This window comes from Pan troglodytes, chromosome 18 (genome assembly GCF_028858775.2).
Source record: "Pan troglodytes isolate AG18354 chromosome 18, NHGRI_mPanTro3-v2.0_pri, whole genome shotgun sequence".
Lineage (NCBI taxonomy): Eukaryota > Metazoa > Chordata > Mammalia > Primates > Hominidae > Pan > Pan troglodytes.
The window spans coordinates 87,917,967-87,936,000 of NC_072416.2; the positions used below are offsets into that span (position 1 = coordinate 87,917,967).

Genomic DNA, 18,034 nt, shown 5'->3' on the forward strand with positions numbered 1-18,034 from the left:
CACAGCAGTGAGCTCTTTATTTTAGGCTGGGTGGGGGCAGCATGTGACAGTCAAGAGGGCTGACCCTTGGGCTGCAAGGACCTAGATAAGATGCCCAGGGTCCCGGAATGTTCACAGCCCACAGCCAAGGTGAGCAAGGGACAGGGAATGTCCTGGGCTCAGAGCCCGAGACCCTGCAGGGGTGTCCCTGCCCATCAGCAAACAGCACACCCTGACACCAGCTGCACCCCAGGCCCCAGCTGGCCCTTGTTCCTGACCCAGACAAGAAACTAGTTCATGGGGCTACAACTCCCCTTCTAGGGGTCAGAGGGGAGAGAAACTGGACTGCCGTCTCCACTGCTGGCCGGCTCATGGCCCCCTCTTCCCTGATGCTCCCCAGGAGCTGCCCCAGCCAGATGTTCATCGCTGAGCCTGCACCCACCGAAGCCCAAAGCTTCCCTTCTTGGCCTCTCTGAGGCCTACACAGGAGAGCAGGGCCTGGTTCCTCCCGGAGCTGATTCAGCCCCATTCTGTTGGGGCAGAGGTGCCAACCCCAAGCTCCAGGGTCAGATGTGAGGTGAGGAAGGTGAAGAGCTGGAGAGCACACCACAGTGGACAAGCCCCCACCATGTGCAGAGCAGCGTGAGGCTCCAGGATGGTCCTCAGTAGATCCCATGGCTCCAGGTGTAGAAGAGACAGCCCTGGGAGGCGAGGCCAGGCCCTGCAGGGACCCTGGGCTCTAGCTGTCCTACTTGGCCAGGCCGTCCCGGGGCAGCAGCTCCACGTAGCTCAGGGCACTCTGCAGTGATGTGAGGCAGTAGCCCTCCTCTCCGATCAGGTACCTGCATGGATGGCAAGGGCAGCCGGTGTCATCTGAACGAACAGAAGGACACCCCCGGCCCTCCAGAAGGTAGTGTCTGCCCTCCCAGTTCAGGACCTGGGTGCTGAGGGTGGGCAGGTGGGGCTGTCCGGGCGGCTGGGCTAGAGGAGGCCTTTCCCACCATGTGCTCGTCCTTGGACGGTAGAGCCAGGGATGGCACTGGATCCCCATCCCCTCCCCAGGCAGATGTTGCTCAGGGGACAGCCCCCAGCTCCTGCTGTCTGGGAGAGGCTGAGCTAAGCGAAGGGCCACGGGACATGTGGCAGCAGGCACTCTGCACAGGTGGACCCACAGGGGCTGCCCGAAGGCATGGCTGTGACGGAGCCACACGCTACCCTCCCCACCTGCTACTGACAACCACCGTTTAGGTTGAGGGATGAGGTCCCTGCTCTTCGCACAGAGACCCCCACCCTGACCCGCCAGGGTCTACCCCTCGTGGATGAACTCCTCCAGGGCCGCGCACTCCGACACCAGCTGAGGGAGGCCGCTCCTCAGCACCACGAAGGACAGGATGGGCAGCAGGTCATCGGCACCACTGTCGGGAGGGCATAGCGGCCTTGGGTTGGGGCCAGGAGCCTCTCACTCCGCAAACCCAGCAGCTGTGGAGCCATCCTGGCCGTGCTGGCCGCCATCTCTGTGCCCTTCTGCGCAGAGGCACCGGAAGCCAGCTGGGCATGGTGAGGCTGTCCCTAAAGGGAGCTCCCGTACTGCGGAGCCAGGGCTGGGCCCACACGGTCCTCCTGCTTCTACAGTGCAGCCGGCTGGCACAAGGCTAAGGGGCAGGAAGATAGTCCCTCCCATGACCATTGCCTTTCTAGGGCCCTTCCTCCCTGGCCACACCTCACCCTCCTGGGACTCACATGGCAGCTGCAGCGATGGGCGGGGGCCCGGCCTGGGGTGTGGCCTCTGGGGTGGGGCAGTAGTCTTCCGCACAGACACAGATGATCCGCAGGGTCCGCACTGCGCCACAGACAGGGTTTCAGGGGCAGTTAACCCCGTCCAGCAGCCTGAGCCACCCCTTATACCCCGCCCACCCACCCACCTCCTGATGTGCACGGCTGGGAAGAGCCGCGGTGACCCTGGCGCTGTTGCTCAGACACCACTTTTGTTCTGGTCCCCCAACCTCCCCAACGGCACATGACAAGAGAAGCTCAGTGGTGAAGACACAGGCTCCAGGTCACCTACTGGGATGGTAGCCTGTCCCTCCCCCTGCCTCTCGAACCTGCTGACCTATGCACTCCAGCTTCTTCTGGGGGCAGCTCTCCAGGACCAGCAGTCCAAGCTCCTGGGCCGCCGCGCAGTAGGGGTAGTCAGTGGCCCCCTTGGCCTCAGGGTTCTGGGGGAGGAGCTTGGTGGGGATGCCAATGGCGGTGGGAGGTGCATTCCTGTAGAGCTCCATGCTCCTGCTCAGGGCAGCCTCCCGGGCTCGGTGCACGCTCCTGGGGCAGAGAGAGGCCAGGCTAAGCTGCCCCAGGGACCTTGCCCTGGGGACAGAAGCAGGGCTGTGGCTGGAGCTCAGTCCTGGAGAAAACTGGCTACGTATCTCAAGCAAAAAGCCCCAGTGTTGCCAAGACCCCAGGCACGGGAGAGTGGCAATAATCCTACCTGCAAACTGGAAGCCCCTGAGGATGGCCTCAGGGTAAAGCACAGGCTAGGGGGAGCAAACACGAGTCTTGGGGATGGAGGGGAGCAGACAGTGCCAGGGAGCAGGGCAGGCCTCCTGGGGTACTAGGCTGGAAGACACCAGGCCACGCAGGTGGTTGTACAGCTGGGTCCATACCTGTACAGGGCCAGCAGCAGAGGCCACAGCGGGCAGAAAAAGGGTTCCTCAATGCAGGCCAGGCAGCGGTCCTTGGAGGCAGCTGTGTTTAGGCCTTCGAAGGCCAGAAGGGTCAGCGAGAGCAGCCTGTCTGCTAGGAACAGAGCCGGGGACGTCCACAGAGGCTCCTCCCCTGCTGGGTCAAGTGGCTCTAAGCCACGGGGCCTTTCTCCACCCAAGGAACCTCTTTCCACCGCCTTCAAGCCTCCTGCACCCACCCCTGACCCTCCTCGGCCCAGGGCAGGGAGTCCCGGACTGGAAACGGTCACCTACAGCTGCTGCCCTGTTGGGCCAGCAGCCTGAGAAGAAACTGGAGAATGATCCTTTTCTCAAAAGGGCCTTTACCCAAAACTGCAGGAACCAGGGAAGACTTTAGATTGAACCCCCTGTGGGTGGGGACCCTGACCAAGTTCCTTAGTGTGTGGGCAGCACAGTGAGAATGACGCCTGGACTGTTGGGCCTCCCTCAGTGGTTCTTAGAAAACTCTGGGCTGGGCGCGGTGGCTCATGCTTGTAATCCCAGCACTTTGGGAGGCCGGGGTGGGCAGATCACCTGAGGTCAGGAGTTTGAGAACAGCTTGACCAACATGGTGAAATTCCGTTTCTACCACACTGTTTCCAAAATGAGAAGGGCTGAGGCGTGAGCCGGGTGGACGTAAGTCTGATCAGAGTCTCTGATCAACAGACCCTTCCCCAAACAGAAGCTTGAAACGGACCAATAAGCAGGGGTGAAGAGCTGCGGTGGCTCTCCCAGGGAGGGCCTGGCCTCACCTATGGCATTGTGGATCTCCTCCACCGTGGTCTTCAGCTGCTGCAGCTGGGGCTCCGGCTGTACCCCACGGCCCCGGCCCTGCCGCTCAGACGTCCCCAGGAACTGCTCCAGGTCCTCGAACGAGCTGTCCTTGTCTGGCAATCCAGATGCGGTGTCCCCCAGGGGTGAGGGAGACCCCACGGGGCCGGGTTGGAGTGGGGGCGTGGGGGGACTGTCCTGGGGCCGCGGGGCTGCGCTGGGCTCGGGCGGGGACAGCATGCAATGGAGGCTCTGCGAGGGCCGCAGCCGTCGGCTTCCGGGGTTGGGGGTCGGGGGGCAGCAGCCTGGGGCTGGCGCGGCTGCTCTGCTCACGGCGGGATACAGGGCGCTGTACACGGAGCACTGCAGCCGCCTCAGGAGCTGCGCGATCGGGTGGTCGGGGAGGCTGCGGGAGAAGAGGACGTGAGAACGCGGCCAGCCTCGGCCTCTCCGTGGCATCCACAGGTGCCGCGCTATGCCCGGTTTCAGAGAAGTGACTTGCATTACCTCCTGACAGTGAATGTTGGAAAGTCTGCCCCCCGCCCCCGCTGGGGAGGTTGGAGAAACCGAGGAATCGCCCTCAGCGCAAAGGGAGCTGCAGTGTCCACGTGGCCGGGCACAGGCTCCCTGTGTCAGTCCAGCCCCTCTCCGGCACCTGGCACCAGGCAGAAGTGCCCAAGGCCGGTGCGCAGGGGCTCTGTGGGGCCTGAAGGCCCAGCTACCTGAGCAGGTGTGAGACCAGGCTGGTCACGAGTGACAGGTCCCCCGGATTCCTCTTGAGCTTGGCCTTCCAGTGCTTCGGCCAGTCCTACGGGACAGGGGGCCTTGAAGGAAAGCACGGTGGGTCCGCCACGACCGGACGCGCCTCATCTCCCACCAGTGCCGACCCCTAGAGACTGTGGGAGCCCGTCCTGGGGTGCAGGAGACCCAGCGCCAGCAGGCCCTGCGACCCGCCCCCGCCCCCACCCACACCCGAGGGAAACCTTAGGCGAACCCTGGCCCAGCCCCCTCGCTGGGACCCTCCCTCCTCGCTGGGACCCTCCCACGCGGCCCGGACCCTCCCACGTGGGCCCTGGCCCTACCCTCCTCGCTGGGACCCTCCCACGCGACCCCTGGCCTCGCCTCCTCGCTCTGCCCCGCCCCACGCAGCCCTGGCCCCGCCCCCTCACCGGGCCCTCCCACGGGCCTCTGGCCCCGCCCCCTCGCTGCCCCCCCCCCACAGCCTCTGGCTCCGCCCCCCACGGGGGCCCCTCCCACGCGGCTCTGACCCGCCCCCCTCGCTGGGCTCCTCCTACAAAGCCTGGGCCCGTGGGGGACGCACATGGTCCTGTTCGTACTCCAGGATGGCGGCGTAAAGGGCCCGCTGCTCCCGTTCCTCCGGGGTCAGGGCGACTTGGCTGCAAAACCTCCTGGGGAGAAAGGCACGCGGTGGGTGCCGGGGCCAGGCCCTCCCCGCAGCGGCCCCAGGGGCGGGCAGGAGTCCCACCTGTTGGCGGCCTCCTGGAGCCGCAGCCGGCGCTCCTCCATCTTTCTCTGGAGCTGGGTGCAGAGTCAAGGGGCCGAGCGTGGGATCTGAGCGGGCCCTCGGTTCCCAACCCCGTCCCACACCCGGAGAGGCCGGGACGTCCCAGGGACCCCCTCTCGGTGAGGGGCTGTCCCCAGGTAAGGCTTCTGGGGCAGAAGGCAGCCTGCGCTCAAGCCAGGAGGGCCGGGCCAGAGAACATGCGGGACGGCGGCCAGGCCTTCCCCTGAGGCCATGCCTCTGCAAAGCGGGAAGCCCCTCAGCCCTGTACCCCGACCCTGGAACCTCCGCTCCCCTCGCTGCCCCCTTCTCTGCCCTTGGCTCAAGGCCACACTGAGTTTCCCCTCAGGGACCACCAGGGTGGTCAGAAAGGCTGCTGTCTCCTCCCGGGCTTTGGCAATCACTAGGTTCTCCATCATCTGCCGCTGTAGAGAGAGGGTCTGTGGGGGGGGGGAGGAGGGAGTAAGGCCGACTCCCCTCTACCCCGCGCCCACGCACCCCCAGGCCCTCCCTAGCCCCCACTCACCAGGGATGTCTTCTGCATGGCCTGGCTGGGGTCTAGCCTCGCCATTCGGGCCTCATACGCAGCCTTCAGCTTCTGATTCTGCAGGGAGGCCTCCTCCAGTGGCGTCAGCTCTCTGGAAATGTGACAAGCTGCTGTCTAGACCCCAGGAAGCCCAGTGGTGTCTGGACACCAGAGGAGTCTCTCTCATCCTCCCGGATTGCTCTGAGGCCAGGAGGTGAGGAGAAAGAGGAGGGGAGCCATCTGGGGTGGGCTGCAACATCTGCGCCTTCTTGCCTGCCCTTCCAAAACACAGGTTTTGGCCAGGTGCAGTGGCTCCCGCCTCTAATGCCAGCACTTTAGGAGGCTAAGTCCGGGCGGATCACCTGAGGTCAGGAGTTCGAGACCAGCCTGGCCAACATGGTGAAACTCTGTCTCTACTAAAAATACAAAAATTAGCTGGGCATGGTGCACACTTGTAATCCCAGCTACTCGGGAGGCTGAGGCAGAATAGCTTGATCCCGGGAGGTGATGCAGTGAGCCGAGATCTGGCCACTGCACTCCAGCTGGGGTGATAGAGTGAGACTCTGTCTCAAAAAAACAAAACCAAAACAAAAAATAACAAAAAGAAAGAAAACACAGGTTTTGGTATTGCCAGGACTTTTGGTTTTTCTTTTTTTCTTTTTCTTTTTGAGACGGAGTCTCGCTCTGTCGCCCAGGCTGGATTGCAGTGGCGCAATCTTGGCTCACTGCAAACTCCGCCTCCCGGGTTCATGCCATTCTCCTGCCTCAGCCTCCTGAGTAGCTGGGACTACAGGTGCCCGCCACTATGCCCGGCTAATTTTTTGTGTTTTTAGTAGAGATGGGGTTTCACCGCATTAACCAGGATGGTCTTGATCTCCTGACCTCGTGATCCACCCGCCTCGGCCTCCCAAAGTACTGGGATTACAGGCGTGAGCTACCGCGCCCGGCCGGACTTTTGGTTTTTCAAGAGAAGCTGGACCACTGGACTTCTATGGAGATCAGTTATATGTGTTTGGCAACAGTATGAATCTTGTTAAAGCAAGCTTGTGCAACAATCCGAGGCTGGATGACTTTGAATGTGGCCCAACACAAATTCCTAAACTTTCTTAAAACATCACTGAGGGCTGGGCGCGGTGGCTCACGCCTGTAATCCCAGCACTTTGGGAGGATGAGGCAGGCGGATAATGAGGTCAGGAGATTGAGACCATCCTGGCTAACATGGTGAAACCCCGTCTCTATTAAAAATACAAAAAATTAGCCGGGTGTGGTGGCATGTGCCTGTGCTCCAGCCTGGGTGATACTGACTCTGTCTCAAAAAAATCACTGAGGTTTTTTTGCAAAATTTTTTTTTTTTTTGAGTCAGTCTCATTCTGTCGCCCAGGCTGGAGTGCAGTGACACAATCTCAACTCACTGCAACCTCCCCCTCCTGGGTTCAAGTGATTCTCCTGCCTCAGCCTCCCGAGTAGCTGGGATTACAGGCATGTGCCACCACGCCCAGCTAATTTTTGTATTTTTTAGTAGAGATGGGGTTTCATCATGTTGGCCAGGCTGATCTCGAACTCCTGACCTCAGGTAATCTGCCCGCCTTGGCCTTCCAAAGTGCTGGGATTACAGGCGGGAGCCACTGCGCCCAGCCTTGCAATTTTTTTTTTTAAGCTCATCGGCTGTTGTTAGGGTTAGCGTATTTTATGTGTGGCCCGAGACAATTCTTCCAGTGTGGCCCAGGGAAGGCAAAAGACTGGACACCCCTGCTTTAAAGGCACTACGTGGGTCAAACAGCCAGATTAGTTTGTGACCCATGAAAGGAAGAAGTGTCCTGTCTCCTTTATACAGTTCCCAACAGCCACTCCACCTTGAAAGCTTTGTTCCCTCGTACCTTCCCACTGTCAGGGACAATGGAGGACAAGGAGGAAAGACAGAGCCTGACACCTGGCCACCCTGCCCTGAAGCCACATTGCAGAAACAAGGGGACTGGGAAGCCAGGCCCCGCCAGAGCAGGGGCAGGAGGAGTGGACCCTTCTCATCTCTCCCACTTGGGAGTCACTGGGCTTTTTGCATTTGTGTCTTTGTATCTTTCATCAGTTCTAGACAACTGTCTGCCATTCTAACTTCTAATAATGCCTCTCTCCCATTTTCTTTCTTCTTTTTTTTTGAGCCGGAGTCTCGCTCTGTTGCTAGGCTGGAGTGCAGTGGCACGATCTTGGCTCACTGCAACCTCCACCTCCTGGGTTCAAGCGATTCTCCTGCCTCAGCCTCCCAAGTAGCTGGGATTACAGGCACGCGCCACCATGCCCGGCTAAGTTTTGTATTTTTAGTAGAGATGGGGTTTCACCATGTTAGCCAGGCTGGTCTTGAACTCCTGACCTCGTGATCTGCCTGCCTTGGCCTCCCTCCCATTTTCTTTCTGGAACTCCAACGAACACGTTAGGCTTTCCATCTCTTGTTTTCTGTCTTTATTTTTTGTTTCTGTAATTCATTCTAGCTATCTTTTGACCTTTTTTCCAATACATGAATTTGCTCTTCAGCTATATCTGCTCTGCTGTTATAAACTTGTCTGCTCAGTTTTGTATGTATGGATTTCTACATATATATAGTTATATAACTCATTCTTGTTCCCAGCTAAATTTTTTTTTTTTTTTTTGAGATGGAGTCTTGCTCTGTTGCCCAGGCTGGAGTGCAGGGGCACAATCTCAACTCACTGCAACCTCTGCCTCCTGGGTTCAAGGGATTCTCCTGCCTCAGCCTCCTGAGTAGCTGGGACTATAGGTGCCCGCCACCATGCCCGGCTAATTTTTTGTATTTTTAGTAGAGATGGGGTTTCACCTTGTTGGCCAGGATGGTCTCGATCTCCTGACCTCATGATCCACCCACCTCGGCCTCCCAAAGTGCTGGGATTACAGGCGTGAGCCACCGCACCCGGTCATTTTTTTTTTTTTAGACAGAGTCTCGTTTTGTTGCCCAAGCTGGAGTGCACTGGCACAATCACGGCTCACTGCACCCTCAACCTGTCAGGCTCAAGTGAGCCTCCCACCTCAGCCTCCCTAGTAGTTGGGACTACAGGGGCACACCACTATGCCTAATTTTTTTTGAGACGGAGTTTCACTCTTGTTGCCCAGGCTGGAGTGCAGTGGCACAATCTTCACTCACTGCAACCTCCACCTTCCAGGATCAAGCGATTCTCCTGGACTCAGCCTCCTGAGTAGCTGGGATTACAGGTGCACACCACCACGGCCAGCTAATTTTTGTATTTTTGGTAAAGACGGGGTTTTACCATGTTGGCCAGGCTGGTCAGGAACTCCTGACCTCAGGTGATCCGCTCGCCTCGGCCTCCTACAGCGCTGGGATTACAGGCGTGAGCCACCAGGCCGCCTGCATTTGCTTGTGTCCGGCCAGGGGATATTCCCATTCTGGGACTCAATTTAAAAACATTCGCTGTCAGGCCAGGCGCAGCGGCTCACGCCTGTAATCCCAGCACTGTGGGGGCCGGGTGCGGTGACTCACGCTGTAATCCCAGCACTTTGGGAGGCCGAGGCAGGCGCATCACGAGGTCAGGAGATCGAAACCATCCTGGCTAACATGGCAAAACCCCGTCTCTACTAAAAATACAAAAAATTAGCTGGGCGGGCGTGGTGGCGGGCGCCTGTAGTCTCAGCTACTTGGGAGGTTGAGGCAGAAGAATGGTGTGAACCCGGGAGGTGGAGGTTGCCGTGACCCAAGATTGAGCCACTGCACACCAGCCTGGGTGACAGAGTGAGACTGTCTCAAAAAAAAAAAAAAAAATCGCTGTCATCAGCTCATCTTTCTCAGCCTCAAAAACCCAATCCCAGGCTCATCCCACCTCCCATCTTGTCCATCTTACTTCTTACAGCTTTGTGACTCTGCCCCCTGAAGCTTCTGGAAGATCTCGGGTGGCAGAAAAGGAGAGAGCTTTCCTCCTTCATCGGAGTATACACGGCGGTGTCGTCCGGCAGGCTGGGGGATGGGAGCAGCTGCAGGCATGGTTGGCTTCAGGCGTGTTTTCCCTGCAAGCCATGGGTAGCCAGGGGTCAAGCGGTGGGCCACATCCCACAGAGGAGATGCGGGCTTGGGGGATGCCCCAGGAGAGCCGCCTACTGCAAGAGACCCACCAAGCTTGGCGGCCGTCGACTGGGCCCTCTCCAGACACTGCTGTGCTAGCTTCAGCATCTTGGAGGTGTCGGGGGGCACAGTTTCCCCAGCTTCTGGGGGAGGGACAAGAAGGCTGGTCACAGTCGGCTCTACCACTGTTACTTACTATTGAGATAAAATGAGGCAACGGAAAAGGCAGGCAAGCCCACTGCCCCCCTCACCACCCCCACTGACCCCGGGCAAGCCCACTGCCCCCCCATGCCCTCACTGACCCTGGGCAAGCCCACTGCCCCCCTCACCACCCCCACTGACCCTAGGCAAGCCCACTGCCCCCCTCACCACCCCCACTGACCCTGGGCAAGCCCACTGCCCCCCTCACCACCCCCACTGACCCTGGGCAAGCCCACTGCCCCCCCATCCCCTCACCCCGGGTAAGCCCACTGCCCCTCCCGTCCCGCCACTGACCCTGGGCAAGCCCACTGTCCCAACCACCCCTCACTGACCCCAGGCAAGCCCACTGTCCCTGCCGTCCCCCCACTGACTGACCCTAGGCAAGCCCACTGACCCCCCATCCCCTCACCCCGGGCAAGCCCACTGCCCCCCGGCCCCTCACTGACCCCGGGCAAGCCCACTGTCCCAACCACCCCCCACTGACCCCGGGCAAGCCCACTGACCCCTGACCCCTCACTGACCCCGGGCAAGCCCACTGTCCCAACCACCCCTCACTGACCCTGGGCAAGCCCACTGCCCCCCGACCCCTCACTGACCCCGGGCAAGCCCACTGCCCCCCCATGGACCCTGGGCAAGCCCACTGCCCCTTCCACCCCCCACTGACCCCGGGCAAGCCGACTATTCCTCATGGACCCCAGGCAAGCCCCCCCACCCACTCATTTCTAATCATCTGCCCTGGTTTTGCTTCCTGAGTCTGCTAAGTCTGTGTGCCCCTCATCGAGGCCCGTCAGAGCCTCGACCCTGCACAGGCCTTTACTGCTCACTCAGCTTCACTTGCAACAGCAGGCCTCTGGGAAGTGGCCATTTTACAGAGACAAGGACGTGCTGAGGGGATCGCCTCACCCATCTCCCACCGGCTGTGTCCCCAAAGTCCTGCCTTCCCGTAGCTTGGCATGGAGCACCTCTGCGCGACCATGGACCTGCTCACACAGCCCTTCTGCGCGCCGTGGGAGCTGCCTCTCTGTGACTCGCCCCCGGACCCACCGCCCCAGCGCCTGACCCACCTCCCTGCCGCCTTTCACAGAAAACTTCTCATAGACTCCCGTTTTCTCATCCCGCCCCGACTTAGCCCCCGACTCCCCCTGGAAACTGCCCTTACCCGTCCCCACCTTGCCAGACACGGTGGGCCACTGGAGTTCCTCTGTCTTCTGGGACTTGGCTCTCCCCAGGGGATCCTCTGCCACTCCTCCACCCAACTCCTCAATCTTGGAGCGCCAGAGCTCAGCCGAGCTCACCGGCTCCCTAGGGAGCTGGGGCAACTGTTAGCTCCCCCTGACCTGTGTGATCCCACGTCCAGTGGCTGCCCCGACCTCCGTGCTCCCACGTCCAGGGGCTCCCCCGACCTCCGTGCTCCCACGTCCAGTGGCTGCCCCGACCTCCGTGCTCCCACGTCCAGGGGCTCCCCCGACCTCCGTGCTCCCACGTCCAGGGGCTCCCCCGACCTCCGTGCTCCCACGTCCAGGGGCTCCCCCGACCTCCGTGCTCCCACCCCCGACCTCCGTGCTCCCACGTCCGGGGGCTCCCCCGACCTCCGTGCTCCCACGTCCGGGGGCTCCCCCGACCTCCGTGCTCCCACGTCCGGGGGCTCCCCCGACCTCCGTGCTCCCACGTCCGGGGGCTCCCCCGACCTCCGTGCTCCCACGTCCGGGGGCTCCCCCGACCTCCGTGCTCCCACGTCCGGGGGCTCCCCCGACCTCCGTGCTCCCACGTCCGGGGGCTCCCCCGACCTCCGTGCTCCCACGTCCGGGGGCTCCCCCGACCTCCGTGCTCCCACGTCCGGGGGCTCCCCCGACCTCCGTGCTCCCACGTCCGGGGGCTCCCCCGACCTCCGTGCTCCCACGTCCGGGGGCTCCCCCGACCTCCGTGCTCCCACGTCCGGGGGCTCCCCCGACCTCCGTGCTCCCACGTCCGGGGGCTCCCCCGACCTCCGTGCTCCCACGTCCGGGGGCTCCCCCGACCTCCGTGCTCCCACGTCCGGGGGCTCCCCCGACCTCCGTGCTCCCACGTCCGGGGGCTCCCCCGACCTCCGTGCTCCCACGTCCGGGGGCTCCCCCGACCTCCGTGCTCCCACGTCCGGGGGCTCCCCCGACCTCCGTGCTCCCACGTCCGGGGGCTCCCCCGACCTCCGTGCTCCCACGTCCGGGGGCTCCCCCGACCTCCGTGCTCCCACGTCCGGGGGCTCCCCCGACCTCCGTGCTCCCACCCCCGACCTCCGTGCTCCCACGTCCGGGGGCTCCCCCGACCTCCGTGCTCCCACGTCCGGGGGCTCCCCCGACCTCCGTGCTCCCACGTCCAGTGGCTCCCCCTGACCTCTGTGCTCTATGTCCAGTGGCTCCCCCTGACCTCTGTGATCCTATGTGCAGCGGCTGCTGGCCTCTCAAACTTAATGTGTTCATTGCGGAACTTGCTATTCCTCTCCTTGCCAGTTTGCTCCTGCCCCATCTGCCTCCTGCAAGTCTGCTCTGTTCCACCTTCAGGACGCACCCCGAGGCCGTTTACTGCTCCCATCCTGGGTGGTCTGGCCACTGCCATCCTCAGTCCTCACCTGAGGCTCCACTCCCAGGCTGTCCTCTCCCTCAAAGCTCAAAGTCTCTTCAAGTTTCCCTGCACACCAGAATGGCCCCAGTTCCACCCAAGGCATGCACACAGCCCCACCCCGCCCACTCCTATTTCAGGGCCTTTGCACACCCCACAGCTGGAATGCTGCCCCACGTCTGTGCCGCTCACTGGAGCCAGTGTCTTGCCACACCCCAGTCTCCATCTTCTTATCCACAACGCTGGTCCCTTCCTGCCACTATATCACACTGAGTGTGGGCTGGTCCACCTGCTACAAATGGTCAGGCTGGAAGGATACAAGAGACCCCCGCCGAAGCCTGGCACCCATCAAGGGCTAGGATGCCCACAATTTGTCCAGCATGGAGGAAGCAGCAGGGCTCAGCCATGCCTTTTTCTTTTTCTTTTCTTTTCTTTTCTTTTTTTTTTTTTTTTTTGAGACGGAGTTTCGCTCTTGTTCCAGGCTGGAGTACAATGGGGTGATCTCGGCTCACTGCAACCTCCGCTCCCGGGTTCAAGCAATTCTCCTGCCTCAGCCTCCCGAGTAGCTGGGACTACAGACACCCGCCACCAGGCCCAGCTGATTTTTTAGATTTTTAGTAGAGACGGGGTTTCACCATGTTAGCCAGGATGGTTTCGATCTCCTGACCTCAGGTGATAGCCCGCCTCTGCCTCCCACAGTGCTGGGATTACAGGCGTGAGCCACCGCGCCCGGCTGGCTGAGCCGTACCTTTAGTGGTTTCCACTTCTTCCAGTAACACCTGGGAGATATAGTGGATGCTCCTCAGGTATTCCGTGTATGCCTCCTGTGTCCAGGAAAGAGAAAGAGTGGGGTCAGGCCAGTGGAGGGAAGTGACTCCATTATTCCGGCCAGGTGCCCTTCTGGGATAAGCAAGGAACACCACCACCTGCTTATCTCTGAGATACACCCAGAGACATTGAGCCTGCGGTGGTTAGCTGCAGCCGGAACACGGTTTTCTGCGCGGGGCACAGGCAGCATCGCTGCTCTCCAGACTTGGAAAAGACATCAGGATCTGAGAGAGAGAGAGAGCCAGGGACGAGCTGGACCTCATTTTCTCCTCTGACTGCCTTTCTCTCCAGCACAGGAACTGATATTCTCATTCAGTGGGCCTGGGGAAGTGACCTCAGCAGTTTGCTGTCATTTTTCATTCTATGCAATGTTTCCTTCTTGTGCAACTCAAGGGTGATTCATTCAGTGGCTTAAAAAAATACTTTTCTGAGAGGATAAAGAGAGTGATACTGGAAGTTTTCAAATCACTTCCCGGCTTCAGTTCCGAGAAATCCCTTTCCCAGAACCTGCGAGTTACGTATTTCCAGTGCACACAGGAGCCTAGAACTGTTACCTTTCAAGGCTGTGTGACCCCTCTGACAAGGTACAGGTCATTGGAACCACAGTACGGTGGTTTGTTTTGTTTTGTTGAGACAGAGTCTCACTCTGTCGCCCAGGCTGGAGTGCAGTGGCAGGATCTCGAGTCAGTGCAACCTCCGCCTCCTGGGTTCAAGTGATTCTCGTACCTCAGCCTCCCAAGTAGCTAGGATTACAGGTGTGCACCGCCACACCCAGCTAATTTTTGTATTTTTAGTAGAGACGGGGTTTCACCACGTTGGCCAGGCTGGTCTCAAACTCCTCACCTCAGGTGATCCACCGCCTGGGCCTCCCAAAGTGTCAGGATTACAGGCGTGAACCACAGCGCCCAGCAATATGCTATGTTTTTTTGTTTTATCCCTAGCTGTTAAGTTTCCTATCTTTAAGTCTATGCCTCAGAGAGAAAGACGAAATATAATCCAGGCAGGATTTCTGACTTGCGGGGGCACCTGCTGCCCTAAAAACCAACTTGGGGAAAGCAGCAGATTCAGGAACGAGGCTTCTCCTAGGCACAGGCAGGCTCCTTCCCTCCTTGGGCAGCCGGGTGTGGCTGGGCCGGCTTCTCTACCTGGTCGCCAACCTTAGATTCGGCCCCATCTCAGGAACGGGCCACACCCCTCCGGCCTGCTTTTCCTTCCTGAGACGACTGCAAACAGCATCACAAATGAGCAGGTATGTGGCCTTCTCTGCATGCCGTCCCCTGTGGCAACCGGATTAAATCTACCATCTCTGCCCAGAAAAATGCACGAACGCATGGACCTGCTCGTCACTCGGATTTTGGAAGGTGGCCTGGCGGACCCTCCTGCTACATCTCCTCTACAGGTGGAGCCCAGGCTCTGATGCACCGGCTCAGCGAGCGGACTGGAAAGCCAAGGCCCGCAGGATCTGAGCTGTCCAAGGTCACTGCACGCCCGGCTGCGCCCCGCCCCCGTCCTCGCCCGGGAACCGCGGTCCGGGATCCCGGTTGGCGCCCGCTCCCAAGTCTCCAGCCCGAGCCGGCCCCGTCCTCGCCCTCCCCGGGCGGGGGTCCCTCCAGGGGCCACCCTTAGCGGCCAAGCCCCGCCCCCGCCCCGCCTCACCCGGGGCCGGTTGCCGGTGTCCAGCTCGATGGCCCCGTTGGCAAGCTTCATGGCGCTCTGCAGCGGCTTCACCGTGCCGTCCCCGGCCGCAGCGGCCATGGCGCCGAGCGGGGGAGGCGGCGGCGGTAGCCGAGGGGCTGGACGGGCGGCCGGAGGCCCGGAACGCAGCCGGCGCTGGTGCTGGAGCCGCCCGAGCAGCGGACCGCCGGAAGGGACGCGGCCGCACTTCCGGCGACGGGCCCCCTCCGCGCGTACTGCGGGCCCCACGGGTGTTAGTGGCGGGGGCGGCAGAGTCCGGGTGGGTTGTCGCGACGGAGCCGGGCCTCTTCGCCGTCGTGAGACGGGGCTGGCGAGAAGGGCCCCTCACGGAGTTGCCATGGGCGTCTAACCGCGGCAGCCAGGCCCCTCTCTACGTGAGACCCCGGCCCCCCTCCCCTTTCTGCAGCCCGCCCGCCACCTGCGCGCCGCGTGGCCTCCGCCGGCGCCTGCCCGCCCCGCGCCTCCGTCTCCCACGGTAAGAGGCGGTGAGGGCCGCGTCGCCTCTCCCTGGAGGACTCGTCGTGAGGTCTCGGCGAGCCTCTCCGCCCACCGCCCCGCCCCAGGCCAGCGCTCCATTGGCGACAGAGGCGGGCACGGCCGCCCTCGGGCCGGAGAGGGCAGCGGTACAAGCGGGGGCGCTGGCACCGCGGGTGGAACCTCGGTCGGCGGGGTCCCGCCCCTGGCCCCTGGCCCCTGGCCCGCCCCGCCCGCCTCGCTTTGCTTCTCGCTCCGCCCCTCCCCCGCCCCGCCTCGCTTCCAGCGCGCCGAGCGGAGCCTAACGCCGGGTCCTCTAGGAACCTCGGGCCGGGCAGCACCCGCGGGGTTCTGCTGGCGTCCTCCGCTGCCATGAAGCGGGACCGGCTGGGCCGCTTCCTGTCTCCTGGGGCGTCCCGACAGTGCGGGGCCTCGGACGGCGGCGGCGGCGTCAGCCGGACTCGGGGCCGCCCTTCCCTTAGCGGCGGGCCGAGGGTGGACGGGGCGACGGCGCGGCGCGCCTGGGGCCCGGTGGGGTCCTGCGGGGACGCGGGCGAGGACGGCGCGGACGAGGCAGGTGGGTCCGCGGCCCGGGCGTGGCGGGCTGGGGTCGCGGCAGGGGTTGCGCGTGGGAGGAGCTGCACTGACGCCCGGAAGCCGGCGCGGCCTCCCCTCCACCCGGCCAAGGGCGTAGCGGACTCGGGGCTGCGTCTGGATAGGCGCTGGGCGGCCGGCTCGGTTTTCCTCGCGCTCCGTGACGCCGGCGTCGCCGGCCCGGCCTCTCCGGCCGCGGGCTCGGCCAGAAGGGACCCGGCGTGAGGAGCGCTGTCACCGCGGGCAGGTCGCCCTGGGGTGCCCGCGCGTGGGAATCGCCCTCCCCTGTTTCGTGCCCTCGGGGAGCAGGAAAGGAGGCGGCACCTGCAATTGGCAGACAGGAAACCGCGGCGTTTCCTGGAGGGCGCAGCGCCTGCCCCGGGTCTCGCGGTCGCTGGGAGGAGGGTGCAGTTCCAGGTTTCACTCTTGAAGTTGCTTCGCTGGAGAGGCCTTAGAGGCCTTTGAAATTTGAAAGATTTCTTGGACCAGCGGCCACATCCCCCACAGGGCGGCTTGTCCCGCCGAGAGCTGCGCGCCCGAGCCGCTTGCTGTGTCCGGGAGCCGCGCGAAGGGCGATGCAGGCGCTGCCCTCGGACCTGGAGTCCGGGACGCCCTGTGCTCAGGAGCCTCCTTTGCCAGATGCTAACACTTCCTGCCGCTCTGTGCAGGAGCAGGCCGGGCTCTCGCCATGGGTCACTGTCGCCTCTGCCACGGGAAGTTTTCCTCGAGAAGCCTGCGCAGCATCTCCGAGAGGGCGCCTGGAGCGAGCATGGAGAGGCCATCCGCAGAGGAGCGCGTGCTCGTACGGGACTTCCAGCGCCTGCTTGGTGTGGCTGTCCGCCAGGACCCCACCTTGTCTCCGTTTGTCTGCAAGAGCTGCCACGCCCAGTTCTACCAGTGCCACAGCCTTCTCAAGTCCTTCCTGCAGAGGGTCAACGCCTCCCCGGCTGGTCGCCGGAAGCCTTGTGCAAAGTACGCACTAGTCTGTTCAGAGCACGTTCAGGCTGTCAGTACTGCAGTGTGACGGGTGTTGAGAGAGGGACAGGGCGTGCCTCGGCGGGAGCCTCTGGGTGGGGGGAATGGGCCATGCCCGGGTTCAGTGCGAACAGCCCTGGGACTGTTGTGGAGAGATGAACTGGGAGGAGCTGGGGCGAGGGAAGAGAAGGTTGCCTATGGGGACCGCTGAGGTTTGAGATCTCGAGAGGGTCCCGTACGACGAGCGCTGTGAACCTCCGCCTGCTTGTCCTGCTCATGGCCACACTGATCCTTTGCAGGGTCGGTGCCCAGCCCCCAACAGGGGCGGAGAAGGGAGCGTGTCTGGGTGAGTCCTCCCCCGGTGGAGGGTGGGCTGGGTGCCGACCAGCCGTGGATCTGACATCTCTGTTGACTCTCTGCAGTGGATCTGATCACATCCAGCCCCCAGTGCCTGCACGGCTTGGTGGGGTGGGTGCATGGACATGCGGCCAGCTGCGGGGCCCTGCCCCACCTTCAGAGGACACTGTCCTCCGAGTACTGCGGCGTCATCCAGGTCGTGTGGGGCTGCGACCAGGGCCACGACTACACCATGGACACCAGCTCCAGCTGCAAGGCCTTCTTGCTGGACAGTGCGCTGGCAGTCAAGTGGCCATGGGACAAAGAGACGGCGCCACGGCTGCCCCAGCACCGAGGGTGGAACCCTGGGGATGCCCCTCAGACCTCCCAGGGTAGAGGGACAGGGACCCCAGTTGGGGCTGAGACCAAGACCCTGCCCAGCACGGATGTGGCCCAGCCTCCTTCGGACAGCGACGTGGTGGGGCCCAGGTCGGGCTTCCCACCTCAGCCAAGCCTGCCCCTTTGCAGGGCCCCAGGTAGGAGGCACCTCTTGATGGTGCTAGACCAGGATGTGTGCTCCTCAGTGGGGCAGGGTTTTCAGCAGAAAGTGAATGTCTCCACTGCTTTAGGTGGTGGCTGGGGTGTGGTGTGAGAAGGAGCAGAGCTTGGGGCTTCTGCCTGCGGCTGCTCACCACATCCAGAGATCAGGGAGGGGCGGCCAGCCTGTCTCCACCTCTTGCTCC

General features: G+C 62.3%; 2 protein-coding genes across 30 annotated transcripts in view; one reads left to right on the forward strand and one right to left on the reverse strand.

The window, feature by feature from the left end:
- On the reverse strand, positions 1-15,089 carry VPS9D1 (VPS9 domain containing 1). Of its 18 annotated transcripts, none has more exons than XM_016930428.4 (16): positions 14,874-15,088; positions 13,138-13,213; positions 9,644-9,736; positions 9,376-9,538; positions 5,516-5,627; positions 5,367-5,429; positions 4,954-5,006; positions 4,789-4,876; positions 4,190-4,275; positions 3,449-3,873; positions 2,640-2,772; positions 2,090-2,298; positions 1,720-1,819; positions 1,290-1,394; positions 917-1,076; positions 1-821 (listed from the first exon to the last, which is right to left on the reverse strand). In XM_016930428.4, exons 1-16 carry the CDS (start codon positions 14,970-14,972, stop codon positions 642-644), a joined length of 2,145 nt encoding a protein of 714 aa, XP_016785917.1. In that variant the 5' UTR covers positions 14,973-15,088; the 3' UTR covers positions 1-641. The 18 variants fall into 18 exon arrangements, 15 of the variants coding, with proteins under 15 accessions (XP_016785917.1, XP_016785919.1, XP_054525618.1 ...); XM_016930430.4 differs by having other exon boundaries at positions 9,644-9,733; positions 14,874-15,067; XM_054669643.2 differs by having other exon boundaries at positions 2,640-2,769; positions 9,644-9,733; positions 14,874-15,066.
- Positions 14,343-18,034, forward strand: part of ZNF276 (zinc finger protein 276) — a 20,835-nt gene continuing 17,143 nt past the window's right edge. For 2 of the 12 annotated variants that reach the window (XM_063797531.1, XM_054669651.2), the window contains exons 1-4: positions 15,634-15,963; positions 16,649-16,952; positions 17,255-17,301; positions 17,378-17,827. In XM_063797531.1, the coding sequence (XP_063653601.1) occupies positions 15,759-15,963; positions 16,649-16,952; positions 17,255-17,301; positions 17,378-17,827 (1,006 nt within the window). In that variant the 5' untranslated portion in view covers positions 15,634-15,758. Of the gene's footprint in view, positions 14,694-15,095; positions 15,536-15,633; positions 15,964-16,648; positions 16,953-17,254; positions 17,302-17,377; positions 17,828-18,034 lie in introns of those variants that run through there. The other 10 variants (XM_009431459.5, XM_009431461.4, XM_009431464.5 and 7 more) reach the window with 10 other exon arrangements.